At 38.1% G+C, this 16,151-nt stretch overlaps 2 protein-coding genes and 2 pseudogenes across 2 annotated transcripts; 3 read left to right on the top strand and 1 right to left on the bottom strand.

The window, feature by feature from the left end:
- The first annotated feature begins 623 nt into the window (after positions 1-623).
- On the top strand, positions 624-3,411 carry LOC130511715 (cysteine-rich receptor-like protein kinase 17; annotated as a pseudogene).
- A 1,105-nt stretch (positions 3,412-4,516) lies between these two features.
- LOC108854320 (uncharacterized) lies at positions 4,517-11,071 on the top strand. Its single transcript, XM_057006895.1, is given in 16 exon segments — positions 4,517-5,394; positions 5,478-5,522; positions 5,525-5,602; positions 5,695-5,795; positions 5,873-6,083; positions 6,167-6,404; positions 6,485-6,638; positions 6,732-6,945; positions 6,948-7,052; positions 7,991-8,896; positions 9,266-9,397; positions 9,527-9,648; positions 9,746-9,959; positions 10,059-10,296; positions 10,379-10,532; positions 10,611-11,071. Coding segments are annotated over 16 exon segments (4,050 nt in total). The 5' UTR covers positions 4,517-4,547; the 3' UTR covers positions 10,902-11,071.
- A 1,111-nt stretch (positions 11,072-12,182) lies between these two features.
- LOC130511695 (cysteine-rich receptor-like protein kinase 15) lies at positions 12,183-14,367 on the top strand (annotated as a pseudogene).
- Positions 14,368-14,391: 24 nt separating this feature from the next.
- Positions 14,392-15,882, bottom strand: LOC130511697 (cysteine-rich receptor-like protein kinase 10). The gene is made up of 2 exons (XM_057009103.1): positions 14,955-15,882; positions 14,392-14,889 (listed from the first exon to the last, which is right to left on the bottom strand). The coding sequence occupies exons 1-2, from the start codon at positions 15,748-15,750 to the stop codon at positions 14,735-14,737; spliced, it is 951 nt and encodes a 316-aa protein (XP_056865083.1). The 5' UTR covers positions 15,751-15,882; the 3' UTR covers positions 14,392-14,734.
- Positions 15,883-16,151: the final 269 nt, after the last annotated feature.

Raw genomic sequence — 16,151 nt, 5'->3', positions numbered from 1 at the left:
AAGGCGCTGATGAAATTAACCTTAAAAAATTGGTTATTTTATTTCTAACCTCAGAGAGAGTCGATCGGAGGGAGACAAAGAGAGACGAGAAGCTCTCCGCGATTGCCTTCGAATCCTTCTCCACCGTGGCAAGTGTTTCTCAGAATCTCCCCTTGATTCAACGGCGAGGGATCCAATTTTCCGACGAACCCAGATTCCGCCGCCGAAGAATCTCCATCCACCGGTGGATCCATTTCAATTTCAGCTCCGGCGTCCATTTTTCCAAATAGTTAATCCGGTGGCTACTCGATGTAATCTGTCTTCTCTTTAAGTGATTTGAAATTACAAATTCACCCCCACTACTATTCTACTATTTGATTTTGATAGACCGAATGTATTTTACTATTACACTATATGCTACTGTTAATATTAATTTAGGCTCAACTGTATGTTATTCTCATTAATTTCCCTCACCTACAATTAAAGTTGACTTAGAAAACTCTCCCACAATAATTCAAAGCTGTCACTTTCTCATTAATGTGCATGTGCCGCCATTCGAGTAAGACTAATACAAAATTCTGATATAGCTTTGATAAGAACCACAGACTTTAACACACACATACATTATCTAAATAACAAAATCAAGAAAGAAAAAATGGGAAAGAAAAAGAGCTCTGTATCAATCCTCTGCTTCCTACTCATAAGCTTCACTCCCATTTTTGTTTCTGCACAAACTTGTGATGATGCTGCTGGGACTTTCAAACCCAATAGTCCATACGAGAAGAACCGCCTTCTCATCAACTCTACTCTTGCTTCTGACGTCACGGCTAACGCCGGCTACTTCAACGGCTCCATCGGGCTAGGCCCTGACATAGTCTATGCCTTGGGGATGTGTGCTCCAGGTGCTGAACCACAAGCTTGCTCACACTGTGTCCAGGCCGCCTCAGATATTATACTATATACATGTCTGAACCAAACAGATGCTTTCGTATGGTCAGGTGACGAGTTCCTTTGCCTTGTTCGCTACTCTAGTAAGTCCTTCTCTGGGGTTCTCGCCTTAGAGCCGAATACAGTGTTTCATAATGTAATGGACGTAAGAAAGAAGACCAGAAAGAGTTTGATAGTGTGTGGGATGGGTTAGTGCTTCCTATGATCACGAGAGTTTCTTCCTCGTGGGAAACAATTCGTCTACTACTTCTTATCATTGTCTGGTAAATACTATGCAAAGGATGTAGCTTCAGTACCGGTTTATGGGGACATATTGGTGCTGATGCAATGCACTCCAGATATTTCTTCAAAGGATTGTAGTCTTTGTCTAGAGACAAGTGTTGATTATTATAAGAAATTGTTTCATGGGAAGAGAGGCACCATTATATTGCGGCCTAGTTGCTTTTTCCGGTGGGAGTTTGTATAATTTCTCTGGTGCTTTTGATAATATTAATGGTCAACATCCGCCTTCACTGCCGCCTCCAAAGAGTCCTTCTGTTGCTAATCTGACCAATATAGCCAAGAAAGGCAAGTAACTTTAACAATAAGTCCAGCTCAGTTCTTGTTTTTTTTTTTTGTGGGAATTGGTGGTTCTAATAGAACCGTTCTATGCAGATAAAAAGGTCTCGGGAGGAATAATCGCGGGTATAGTGGTAGGTATTGTCGTTACCATAATATTGATTTCTTTAGGCTTTGTTATGTTCAAGAGGAAGAGAGAAATCACGACATGCAACTTCCAAGTGAGTTTCCTTGATTGCTATTTGTAATATTAAGAATCTCACGGCCTAGGAACATTTTTTAACGAGCTTAATGTTGTTGTTCTTAAATGAAGCGGAATCTGTTCAATTTGATTTCAAGACAATTGAAGCTGCGACGAGCAATTTTTCTGAGGCCAACAAGCTTGGTGCAGGTGGATTTGGTGAGGTTACAACAAGGTATAGATACTCTATCTTCCCACCTAGATTGCTTCTTTCCTGAGGAAATAATGAAATGATGATGCCTCGTTTATAAAGGGCATTCTCATGAATGGAACTGAAGTTGCAGTAAAGAGACTGTCCAAAACATCAGGACAAGGTGAGGGAGAGTTCAGAACGAGGTTGTTGTTGTTGCAAAGCTTCAACTAGGAATCTTGTTAGACTTCTTGGCTTTTCACTTCAAGGAGAAGAAAAGTTACTTGTCTATGAGTTTGTTCCCACAAGCCTTGATTATTTCCTCGTTGGTCAGTTGTTTTCTAAATTTTATCTTTTTGTTTCTTCTTATTTTACATAACCAATTGTGATTATGCATGAATACTCAGACGCTAGTAAGAGAATTCTGCTAGACTGGACAACGCGACGCAGCATCATCGGTGGGATCAGTCGAGGGATTTTGTATCTTCATCAAGATTCACGGCTCAAGATCATACACCGTGACCTCAAAGCTAGTAAACATTCTGTTAGATGCGGATATGAATCCAAAAATTGCTGATTTCGGAATGGCAAGATCTTTGGGATGGACCAAACTGTAGACAACACATCAAGAGTAGTTGGAACCTTGTGAGTATATACTTCTATGATTGAGTTTTGATAAACAAACAATGTTGCAGCTAATTTAACATGTATTTATTTGCAGCGGTTACATGCCACCTGAGTATGTGACACATGGACAGTTCTCGATGAAGTCAGATGTGTGTATAGCTTCGGAGTACTGATTCTTGAGATCATTAGTGGCAAAAAGAATAGCAGCTTCTACCAGATAGATGGTTTAGTTAACAACTTAGTCACTTATGTGAGCAATTAGAATCTAACATAGTCTCAAACTTTGATTAATTATTTTATATATTGATCATAGTTCTGAATACATATTATGTAACATCTTCAGGTTTGGAGACTTTGGGAGGACAAATCATTGCCTGATCTCATTGATCCTTGTATCAAAGAAGACTGTAACATCGATGAAGTTGTTATACATACATATTGGACTGTTGTGCGTTCAAGAAAATCCTGCAGATCGTCCAACAATGTCAACAATTCACCAAATGCTCACAACCAGCTCTATTTCTCTGCCTGTACCTCTGCCACCGGGATTTTTTTTCGGAACAGATCAGGAACGACTTCTTCATCCCAGGGATTGGAGCCGAATCAGTCGAGCAACAAGTCTTTTACTTGTTCAGTGGATGAAGCAACAATTACTGAGGTTAATCCTCGTTGAATAGTGAAAATGAACTGTTTTTTTTAAGTTGTTTCTAGTTTCCACAAAGGCTGCATGGGCATGGAGCGGATATCTGGAAAAATTTCACTATCCATGATCCGCTCCTTCCCATACAAATACTTGAGTTTTTGATCCGCTTGCTTCATACGAATTTATGTATTCGTTTAGTTTGAATATCCGAAACTATTTAAATTATTTGTGGATTTTATGTATTTGTTAGTTTGGATATTCGGATTTATTTAAATTGTTCGTAGATTTTATGTATTCGTAAATCCGAAACTATTTAAACTATTCGTGGATTATCCGCTCCGTTTTGTAATTAATATTATTACATAATAAAAAATTCAAAATATATAAAATAATAATATATAATTACAAAAGAAATACTATTTAATTAAAATTTTAATAACTAAAATAATAATTTAATAAATAAAATATTACATAAAATATAATAATTATATAATTTGCATATATAATTCTTAAATATATGTATATATAATTGAAACGACTGGAATCAAATATCCGTTCCTAATTTTTTTTAACATTTCTGATTTACTTCGTTTTTAGATACTGCATATTAGTATTTGTTTTAATTCATAGAGTTGCAAAATTCCGAATTTTTTGGTACGAATCAAAATAAATAAAAAATTGAATTAAAAATTATGGATATTTTAACCCCGGCCCTAGTCACTAGTTTTACGTCCACATATGAAATAATTTGAACGTTAACTTTCAGTTTGACTGATTCAGCAAAAAACTCACTATTGAAATTTGGAGAGAAAAGATTAGTTCCTTTTTTTAACTCAACTTAAAGAGTAAAATTTGTTAAAAGGAAACTTTACAAATAACACATACCTATCTAAATTAATTGAACAGTTTGTTAAATTAACAATATCATCCAAACTAATTAAGATTTTTTTAAAAAATATTACTATTTAGTTTTTATAATGTTATTAGTGATTATATTATTTTTTTATTTGATTACCTTTTGTAATATGATTTGTAAATTAATTTCTTGATTAATCTGTTATTTACTTCACAAATTTACAATTACTATTTATTGTTAAACAAAAATACTCTTCATTTTAACTCAAATATATCATTTTTTGAAAAGTCTCCCACAAAATTCAGAGTTGTCACATTTTTGTTCCAATAAATTCAAAGTTGTCACTTTTTGACTAATATAATATTAGTGAGACAAGTCACCGACGTAAATCTAGAGTAGGCAATTTTGTAGTCCTGCTGCGTGTTGTATTTTACTAACAGAAAGAAAAAAGTAGTATATCGCGTTGTCAGTGAGGTGTAATATTCAAAGTTCAGGACAAACTGATAAGATACCACATTCCAAAACACACACAAACGCTCTGAATTATTATTTAAAGAAGAAAAAAATGGGAAAGAAGAGCTCTGTATCAATCCTCTGCTTCATACTCATAAGCTTCAGTCCCATTTTTGTTTCTGCACAACAAACTTGTGATGAAGCTTCTGGGACTTTCAAACCCAATAGTCCATATGAGAAGAACCGCCTTCTCATAAACTCTACTCTTGCTTCTAACGTCACGGCTCACGCCGGCTACTTCAACGGCTCCATCGGGGTAGGTCTGGACAGAGTTTACGCCTTGGGGATGTGCGCTCCAGGTGCTGAACCACAAGCTTGCTCACACTGTGTCCAGGCCGCCTCAGACAGTTTACTAAGTACCTGTTTGAACCAAACAGAGGCTTTCGTATGGTCAGGTGACGAGTTCCTTTGCCTTGTTCGCTACTCCAGCAAGTCCTTCTCTGGGGTCCTCGCCTTGGAGCCTATTACACCGTTTTATAATGTAATGGACGTAAGAAAAGAAAACCAGAAGGAGTTTGATAGTGTGTTGGACGGGTTAGTGCTTCGTATGATCACGAGAGTTTCTTCCTCGGAGAGAAACAATTCATCTACTTCTTTATCATTGTCTGGTAAATACTATGCAAAGGATGTAGCTCCAGTGCCGGTTTACAGGAACATATTGATGCTGATGCAATGCACTCCAGATATTTCTTCAAAGGATTGTAGTCTTTGTCTTGAGTCAAGCGTTGATTACTATAAAAAAGTGTATCATGGGAAGAGAGGTGTCATTATGTTGCGGCCAAGTTGCTTTTTCCGGTGGGAGTTGTATAATTTCTCTGGTGCTTTTGATCATATTAATGATCCGCCTCCGCTTTTAGACAGTCCTTCTGTTAATTTGACCGATATAACCAAAAAGGCAAGTCACTTTAGAAACAATGCCAGAGCAGTTTTTTTTTACGTTGTGTAAAGTTTTTTTTTTGTTGTGTAATGGTTTTTTGTGCAGATAAAAATATCTCACGAGGAGTTGTCGCAGCGATAGTTGTAGTTATTGGGTTATCATAGTATTGATTTCTGTAGGCATGTTTATGTTCAAGAGGAGAAAGAAAAAGCAAGATATACAACTTTCAAGTGAGTTGCTTCAATTGGTATTGTATTCATAAGAATCTCATTGTTTGCTTAGGAATTTTTTTTGACTATCTTACTGTTGGTCTTAGCTGAAGCGGAATCTGTTCAATTTGGTTTTAAGACAATTGAAGCTGCGACGGGCAATTTTTCCGAGGCGAACAAGCTTGGGGCAGGTGGATTTGGTGAGGTTTACAAGGTATTTTCCCATCTATATTGCTTCTTTCTTTAGGAAATAATGAAATGATTATGTCTTATTTTGTATTAATTACGAAGGGCATCCTCATGAATGGAACTGAAGTTGCGGTAAAGAAACATTCAAAAACAGCAGGACAGGGTGAAAGAGAGTTCAAGAACGAGGTTGTTGTTGTTGCAAGGCTTCAGCATATAAATCTTGTTAGACTTCTTGGCTTTTCACTTCAAGGAGAAGAAAAGTTACTCGTCTATGAGTTTGTTCCTAACAAAAGCCTTGATTATTTCCTCTTCGGTCAGTTGTTTATATTTATATACAGTTTTCCTTTGTTGTTTCTTCTTATACATAGCCAGTTGTAATTATGCATGACTATTCAGATGCTAGTAAGAGAGTTCAGCTGGACTGGACTGTGAGACACAACATCATTGGTGGGATCAGTCGTGGTATTTTATATCTTCATCAAGATTCAAGGCTCAAGATCATACACCGCGATCTCAAAGCTAGTAACATTCTATTAGATGCGGATATGAATCCAAAAATTGCTGATTTCGGAACGGCAAGGATCTTTGGAATGAACCAAACTGTAGGCAATACATCAAGAGTAGTTGGAACCTTGTGAGTATATATACTCTATTTGGACCTGATGAATTTTGATAATCATAATCTTTTTCAGCTAATTAAAATGTATTTTGCAGCGGTTACATGCCACCTGAGTATGTGATACATGGCCAATTCTCGATGAAATCAGATGTATATAGCTTTGGAGTAATGATTCTTGAGATCATTAGTGGCAAAAAGAATAGCAGCTTCCGTCAGATGGATGGTTTAGTTAACAACTTAGTCACATATGTGAGCAGCTAGAACATAATATAGTCTCAAACTATTATTGATTCTTTTAAGTAATGATAAAAGTTCTGAATATATTTTACATAACTTCTACAGGTTTGGAGACTTTGGGAGAACAAATCATTGCCTGATCTCGTTGATCCTGGTATCAAAGAAGACAGTAACATCGATGAAGTTGTTAGATACATTCATATTGGACTGTTATGCGTTCAAGGAAATCCTGCAGATCGTCCCAAAATGTCAACGATTCAACAAATGCTCACAACCAGCTCTATTAGTCTGCCTGTACCTCTGCCACCTGGATTTTTTTTGGGAACAGGCCAGGAACGACCATGTCAGGCCTGGACCCCAGTCAATCGAGCAGCAAGTCTTATACTTGTTCTGTGGATGAAGCAACAATCACTGATGTTAATCCTCGTTGAATAGTCAAGATGTTCTGTTTAGTTCACTTGTTTCTAGTTTCCACAAAGGCTTGTCACTTGTTTTATGTCCACATATGTAAAAGTTCGACTGATTTAGCATAAAACTCGATATTAAAATTTGGAGAGTAAGTTTAGTTATAAAGAAACTTTATAGTTGACAAAAAAAAAGAAAACTTTACAAAGAACACATAACTTGGGAAACAAGCAACCGAAAGACCCTGAGCTTAAAGGTTGTATGGCTCTGTTTTATTGTGTTACTTTGACAAAGGCGTGTCACTTGTTTTATGTCCATGCATAAAAAGGTTCATGGCCACTCAACAATATTTGCAGATTATCTTCAGGTATTGTATAATAAAGAAGAAAATTTACAAGTATAACCTTAGAGAATACGAATAAAGCAGAGGAGTCTCTTACCACACTCCAGGTCAAGCTGGTTTTTTACTAGACCTGGAACTTGTTCCTTGGATGTCAAGCAACGATAAGCCATATTGGCCTAAACCTTGGTCCTTGATCTCATTCACAAAATAAGAATTGCTGAATTATGCAGTGTATTCTCATCAGGCTGATTTACGTCACGCTTGACAAAAAAATTACGTCGTTTTCTCAGTCAAAACAAACAAAATTAATGCCACTTGAACAAATCTATTTCGTATTCGATCTCTTTCATCCTAAATTGTTTATGTGGTTGCGGTCCATTATAATATGCTAATCACCAGTGAACAACACGTCACACGTTAACATCTTCTAAGACCTTCCAATTTTTAATGTAAATAATTCGATTTAAACTAACGCTAACTTTGATTTCCCAAATAACCGTCTCCCAAAATACTATAGTCAAATGTTGGTCCCTTGGTCTCATTAAATATTTTGGAGCCTCCACTTTTGAAAAAGCCAACTTATTAATGTATGCCTATCAACCCTTTTTCAAAAAAGAAAAAAAAAACGTATACGCCTATTTAACATTTACCTATTCAAGACACCAAAAGACTAAACATAAACTTGAAAAAATGTGTCGGATCAGTCTCTTTCCACTTCTCTTATCCGTCCTTGTGACTTTTAGTTTCATCTCAGTGTCCGGACAGATTTGCCTGAACACAACGGGAACTTTCAGACCAAACACTACGTATGACTCAAACCGTCGACTCATTCTCTCGTCTCTTGCCTCTAACGTCACGTCTCGAGACGGTTTCTTCTACAACTCCTCGATCGGGCAAGAACCAGACCGAGTCTACGCGATGGGCTTGTGCATCCCTGGAGCTCAATCAAAACACTGCTCAGAGTGCATAACTAAAGCAGTGACAGATATGATACAGAACTGTCCTAACCAAACTGAGGCTTTCTCATGGCCAGGCACCGAAACTCTCTGCATGGTTCGGTATGCGAACAGTTCCTTCTTCGGATCAATGAACCTAGAGCCGAACTCATTAAGATACAACACTGGGAACATCACCATTAACATGTCGGAGTTCGAAAGAATTTGGGATGCGTTTATGATTAAGCTGATAGATACGGCTTCAGCGGGACGCAGTGGAGCTTCATCGTCTTCTAGTGGTAAGTACTATGCAGCGGATATCACATCGTTGACTACGTTTCAGCGAGTTTACGCGTTGATGGAGTGTACACCGGATTTGTCTCCGGAGAATTGTGAAGCTTGTCTCCGAGCAAATGTTAGGAGGTATCAAGAGTGTTGCCGTGGGAATCAAGGCGGCGTTGCTAGGCGGCCGAGCTGTTTTTTCCGGTGGGATCTTTATCCGTTCTTAGGGGCTTTTGATAATATATCCACCAAAGCAGCTCCGCAGCAACCTTTGACCGGCGACGGAGACGGTACGGAAAAGAAAGGTACTATGTCCTTTTAACGTTTTAAAATGTAAAATTTAGTTATTGAAGACTTTCATAAGAATATAAAAAGACATCAAGTCGAACAAAATTGGATGACGTTTAGATAAGTATGGAACCTCAAAAAGGAGAAATTAAACGTGACACTTTCAAAAAATTCTTAAACAATTGATTTTTATTATTTGTTTTTTTTGGTTTCTCTATTAAAACTTAGCGAAGTTTCATTTTTTATTCTAATTATAATTTCGGTAAATAAATGAGAAAAGTGATTTGTCAAGAAAAAAACGAAGAGAAGAAGAAATTTGTAAAATTTTGATGTAATTTCACTTAGGTGTAATAATATTCTTACCTTGGTGACTGTTGACTGCGTAGATGGCGATTCCCTTTCAGTGGGAGCTATCGTTGGAATTGTGGCTGCGATCATTGTCATCGTCTTGGTGCTGCTCGCTCTTGCGTTTGTCTTTTACCGGAGGAGAAAATCGCACGAAGAAGTTGATTTTCAATGTGAGTTTATCGGTGGTATCTGCCCCAAGTCCAAGCACCTTTGTTCACTTTGTTGATCTTTTTCTGGCTCAACAAGAGAAGTGAATTTCTTTCAGCCTAATTAACATTATTTCTCTTTTTTCTGTGCAGCTGTTGATGATATCTCAACTACACATTCATTACAATTCGATTTTAAGACTATTGAAGCTGCAACAGATAAGTTTTCGAGCAGTAACAGGCTAGGTCAAGGTAGATTCGGTGAAGTGTACAAGGTATAGTTAAGTTTGTTCAACTTCTTTTTCTGTTATTTCACTTGAAAGTTTGAAACTTTGAATCAATATGGGTTTGTAAAAATGTCAATTTCATTAGGGTATACTTCCAAACGGAACTGAAGTTGCTGTGAAGAGACTGTCCAAAACATCAGGACAATGTGCACTACTAGAGTTCAAGAACGAGGTTCTTGTTGTTACAAAGCTTCAGCATAGACATATTGTTAGGCTTCTTGGGTGTTGTTTGGAGCCGGAAGAAAAGATTATAGTCTACGAGTTTGTTCCTAACAATAGCCTTGATTATCTACTTTTTGGTAGGTTGCGGTCAATACTACTACTATATTTTATCGAAATCATAATGATATAGCTATTCTTAAAAACTGTGTGCTTTATGTGTATGCATGGATGTGTAGACCCTTCAAAGCAAGGTCAGTTGGATTGGACAATGAGATACAAGATCATTACAGGGATTGCTCGAGGAATTTTATATCTTCAACAAGATTCACGGCTTATAATCATACACCGTGACCTTAAAACCAGTAACATTCTTTTAGATGCAGATATAAACCCGAAAATTACGGGTTTTGGCATGGCCAGGATTACCATGGCTGACCAAACCCTTGAAAATACAAGCAGAATAGTTGGAACATAGTAATTTCTCTTCCCCTTTGAGATCCTATGAATTGAAGTCTTTGATTGTCATCTATATGCTCAAATTCACTCTATGTTTCAGCGGTTATATGTCTCCTGAGTATGCATTGCATGGCCAGTTCTCCACAAAATCTGATGTATATAGCTTTGGGGTCTTAGTTTTGGAGATTATTATTGGCAAGAAGAATAGCAGCTTCCACGAAACAGATAGTAATGGTAGCAACTTGGTCACTTATGTAAGTACATAAACAGAAACAATCTTCTTGTAACTACGATCAGGTTTCAATGTATTTAATCGATCTATCCTTGTGTAGGCATGGAAGCTTTGGAGAAATGGCTCACCGTTAGAACTTGTGGATCCATTTGTTAGAGAGAGTTGTGACAGCAGTGAAGTTGTCAGATGCATCCATATTGCATTGTTATGTGTTCAAGAGAACCCTATGGATCGTCCAACTTTGTCGACAATCATCTTGATGCTCACTAGTAACACAATCACCTTACCTGTGCCTCAACAACCTGGATTTTTTGTCCAAATCACACGTGATCAAAACTCATCAGCTGTAGATTTGGAGTCAGGTCAATCTACTGGTCCATTAGTGAGTTAAATCTTCGTTGAAGATCAATCTTGATGTGGACTTGAATCTCCCTGTGTTTTGTTTCTCAGATTAGACTTCACTCTCATTTTATTCTGTGTGATTGTAAATTTATAATCGAGTTCTTAAATATGAATTTTGAAAGTTCTTAGTTAATAATAAAGGCAACTCACTAATGATGACCAGACACTCTGCTTTTCACTCTTAGGTTCGTATATTGAGATTATAGTCTTTCCATACCGCCAGCACCCAGTAGTCATTTTTATTGTTAATGTACACCGAAATTCACGTTGCTAAATTAGCAAGAGCCACAATAACTAAACACTCACACACGCACACACAAGACAGAAGATGGGAAAGAAGAGTTCTGTATCAGTCCTCTGTTTCTGCACAATATGTATTGTGTGAACTTTTAAAAAGAAGTTCCTTTGGAGCCTCGTTAAATATGGAAGTATTTCTATGTGTATAACTTTTGTGATGCTTCTACATTGTTTTCATACTTTTTGTTGGTTTATCATTTGTCCCAAACTGTCGACAATAATGTATGGGCACTATCATCTCTGTCATTTTATCTGTTTCTCAACCTCTCGGATTCTTCTCACCACAAACTAGACGCAACCAAGATTCAAGGCTGTCTAGGATACGGTCCATATCCCATACTATAAATGATGTAAACAATTAGAGATCTGGATCATCGTTGAAGCTGTTAAACAATGTCTCAGGTAATGTTTTTTTTCTTCTCCAGGTAATGTGTTATTCAACAATTCAACATAAAAAAATAAGAAGAGACTTATATACACTTAGTAAAAAAGAGTACATGGCATAATGCCATATCTTTCTTTTAAGAAGAATAGTTTACCGGTGGGTTCACCCGGTTGGTCTTTATCTCCATTCCTCTTTTCTATAAAAGGAGACGATTATCTTAACTCGGTGTCGAGTTTTGATTTCAGCTTCCTCATCCACGAGGGCTGGTTTTCAACGTCACTATATGTGACTATTTCTATGCTATCCGACTTTGTCGTGAAGGCTACTTCGACGCATTCAAGTCCTGTCTCGAATCCGCTGTTATCTTCGATTGAAGAATTATCTTGTTTATTTTACATTGTTGTAGTTTATGCTTTCAATCAAAGAGGATGGATAATTCCCTCTAACCATTGTAATCAAGAAGTTTAAGGTTTAATGAAATTAAGTTGTGTTTCAAAAAAAAAAGAGTACATGAGAAAGGGAAAGCAAGACAAGAAAGTTCCAAAGGCCATGTTTTTCTTGTCTTGTTCTTGTCTGACTTAGTCTAAAACCCCACTTTATACGTTCATATTTTTGTTGCATAATAAAAGTTACATTAAGAAGGAAAAAAAGCGTTTACTTTGACTTTTATTGACTTACGGTGGTCGTCACTCCACAAATCATACCCTGTTTCACGGCAATCTACGGTAGTCACAGACTCAAAAAGAGAGGAAATATATATATATATTCGTTATATAAATGAGAGCTTCATGATGTAGACCAAACTGAAAGAAGTCGAACCATGTCTTCTTGCACCACTTTCATCTTCCTTGCCCTATTCTCCTTACTCGCTAGCTTCAGAGCTTATGCTCAAAATCCTCGTTACACATTCCATTCGTGCCCAAATGCAACAACTTATACAAGAAACAGCACTTATTCCACCAATCTCAAAACCCTTTTGTCCTCTCTCTCTTCCCCCGACGCCTCCTACTCCACCGGATTCCAGAACGCCACGGTGGGACGCGATCCCGACAGGGTCACAGGACTTTTCCTCTGCCGAGGAGACGTCTCGCCTGAAGTTTGCCATCGCTGCGTCGCCTTCTCAGTCAACGATACCTTAGCTCGGTGTCCCAATGAGAGTGAGGTCGTGCTTTACTACGAGGAGTGCATGCTCAGATACTCTCACCAAAATATTCTATCGACCCTTGTGTACGAAGGAGGGTTTATCTTGCTGAACGGTAATATTATTTCATCTAATCAAGAAGACAGGTTCGAAGATTTGGTGTCGACCACGATGAACCAAGCTGCCGACAAAGCAGCTAATAGTTCTAAGAAGTTCTATACGATCAAAGCCAATTGGACAGCACTCCAGAGTTTATACGGTCTGGTTCAGTGCACTCCTGATCTGACACGATATGAATGTTTGCGTTGCCTGCATCGATCCATCGATGGGATGCCTCTTAATAGAATTGGGGGTAGACTTTTCTGGCCTAGTTGTAACTCAAGGTACGAGCTTTACTCGTTCTTCAACGAAAACGACACTAGAACACCTGAAGAACAACATGCACCGCCGCCACCATCGCCATCACCGCTACCACCTCCTCCGGCGTCTATTTCTCCTGTCTCATCTCTTACACGAACTGGTGAACTCTTTTATCTTCCTCTGTTTTTTACTCTGGTTTCTCTAAATATTCAATACTATCCGATCTCAAGAAAATGTTTATTTTTTTATATGCAGGTAAACATGATAATTCAAAAGTGTTAATAGTAGCCATCGTTGTGGGTGTTGTAGTGGCGGTTCTGATTTTAATAGCTGGTTATTGTTTCCTTGCAAAGAGGACAAAGAAGATTTCAGACAATGCACCAGCTTTTTATGGTAAAGATTGCAGTGGAATAACAACCTTAACTAGGTTTAGATTATTTCACCGATCAGTTTTTTTTTTGTCTCATCTGATTGCTATGAATTATTGTGCAACAGGGGACGATATTACAACCATTGAGTCACTGCAACTTGATTATAGAATTATTCAAGCTGCAACAAATAACTATTCCGAAAATAATAAAATTGGTGAAGGTGGATTTGGTGAGGTTTACAAGGTACTACTATTCCTTAACTTGGCATGAGTTTCTGCAAATTTTCTTAAAAAAATTGTGTGAACACATTTTGATAACGAGATGGTGCTGATGGAAACGGACAGGGAACTTTCGCGAATGGGGTTGAAGTTGCGGTAAAGAGACTGTCAAAATCATCAAGACAAGGTGACACAGAGTTCAAGAACGAGATTGTTGTTGTTGCAAAGCTCCAGCATAGAAATTTGGTTAGGCTCCTAGGATTTTCTCTAGAACAAAAAGAGAGGATACTGGTCTAGAGTATGTGCCCAACAAAAGCCTTGATTACTTCCTCTTTGGTCAGTTGATTATTGCTTTGTTTCAATAATTATTTAGCCTTATTCTTGAAACTTGGGATTACAAGTCTTTAGAGTTTACTATAATTCCATGGATATGCACACACAGACCCTGCAAAGCAACCTCAGCTGGACTGGACTCGACGATATAAGATCATTGGAGGGATTGCACGGGGAATTTTGTATCTCCATCAAGATTCATGGCTCACAATTATACACCGTGACCTCAAAGCAAGTAACATTCTCCTAGATGTGGATATGAATCCAAAAGTTGCTGATTTTGGAATGGCGAGGATCTTTGGGATAGATCAAACCCAAGATAATACAAGCAGGATAGCTGGCACCTAGTAAGTCTTCCACTCATCTTCTCGTAATTAAGATGAAGTTTGTTAAACATGATTTTGCCTATTTACAAATTCTTTTTTTGTGAGTTCCAGCGGTTACAAGAGGGTCTTTTCCAAGTCTACTCTGAAAGAAAAGACCTGGTTGCCTAGGGACGGGTAATGTCACAGTATTACTAGTGAGCATCAGAACAATGGTTGACAAGGGTGGACGCTCTACAGGATCTTCTTGAACACACAAAAGACCTATATGGACACATCGAACAACTTCATTCCTTTGGAAATTATCTAAAATCATTGGATCCATGAGGTCTAGCGGTGTCCCATTACTCCAGAGCCTCCATGCCTAGAACATTGACATAAATCAGATTATAATTCAATTGACATCTTTACCATCAAATGCAGATGCTGTGTCAAAAGTCTTCTTTGCCCTCTTTGCAAGGAAACAATAACAAGCTATGAAAAGCAGAGCAACCACTATAATAGGAACCACAATGGCTACCACTAGTACACTTGAACTCCCACCTTTCCCTGTTATTCAGACATCATTAGCATTGATATCAGACAGTGGGAGCGGTAAAGACAAGAGTTCTAACCCGGCGGCGGCGGAGGAACTGAAACCGGCGGTAGTGGTGCCGGCGGAGGTGTTGTAATGGCGGATTCGTTGTAAAATGCGTAAAGCTCGTATCTTGAACTACAGCTATGTACAATAAATCTTCCTCCAATTTTATCAGTAGGTAACTGATTGATGCCCTGTTGCAGGCAACTCAAACAGTCTTGTCTTGTCAGATCAGGAGTGCACTGAACCAGCCCATATAAATTCTGTGATGCAGTCCAGTTAGCTTTTCTAGCATCGAATTTTCTGGGACTGTCCGCAGCTTCACTGGCGGCTTGGTTCATCGTTGACAAGACCAAATCTCTGAACTGGTCTTTTTGGCTGGATGTAATATTTTGGCCGTTCCACGTGACAACTCCTCCGTTGGTGCTTAACGTCGAGAGGATGTTCCGGTTAGAGTATCTTACCATACACTCATCGTAGTAGAGCACGACCTCTCTCTCGTTCGGACACCGAGTTGAGGTGTCGTTGACGACAAAGGCGACGCATCTACGACAAACTTCCGGCGAATAGTCTAACCTGCAAAGGAAAAGTCCGGTGACACTGTCGGTGCCTTGTCCCGAGGTGGCGGTTTGGAATCCGGTTGAGTAAGAGGCGTTGTTGGAAGAGAGAGAGGACAAGAGGGTTCTGAGATTGGTGGAGTAAGTGCTGTTTCGTGTGTAAGTTGTCGTGTTTGGACAGACGTGGTATACGTAAGTGGGATCTTGAGCATAAGCTCTGAAGCTAGCGAGAAAGGAGAAAAGGAAGAGAAAGATCAAAGAGGCCCAAGAAGACATAACTTGCTTTTGAGAAATTCCGATATACTGATGAAATAAAATTTGAATTTTGATTCTCTGTGTTTGTGTAGATTTACAATGAAAACAGAGGATGGTTCTGTGACGTGTGCCAGACGAAAAAGTCAAGGTTTTTGTATTCAAAACTCGTGTCCAACTTGTGCTCATCTACAACAAAACTATTAAAATATGGTATAAATAAAAAATATTAAATGCGAAAATATTTGTGGATGGCCTTTGATCGGTTCATTAGTAGAAATGCGTCAAGATTGGTTTGCAAAGGAAGAGACTCTTCGTAGTTGGCATTATTTCAAACATAATTTTCTTTGGTATTGACTGATGATAATTATAAAAATTCCCACGCGGTGACGGTGTAAGCAAAAGAAAAAAAAAACTCGTTTTCA

This window comes from Raphanus sativus, chromosome 4 (genome assembly GCF_000801105.2).
Source record: "Raphanus sativus cultivar WK10039 chromosome 4, ASM80110v3, whole genome shotgun sequence".
In the NCBI taxonomy this organism is placed as follows: domain Eukaryota; kingdom Viridiplantae; phylum Streptophyta; class Magnoliopsida; order Brassicales; family Brassicaceae; genus Raphanus; species Raphanus sativus.
Note: the sequence above shows the minus strand (reverse complement) of the source record. Positions and strands in the feature narration are given on the sequence as shown.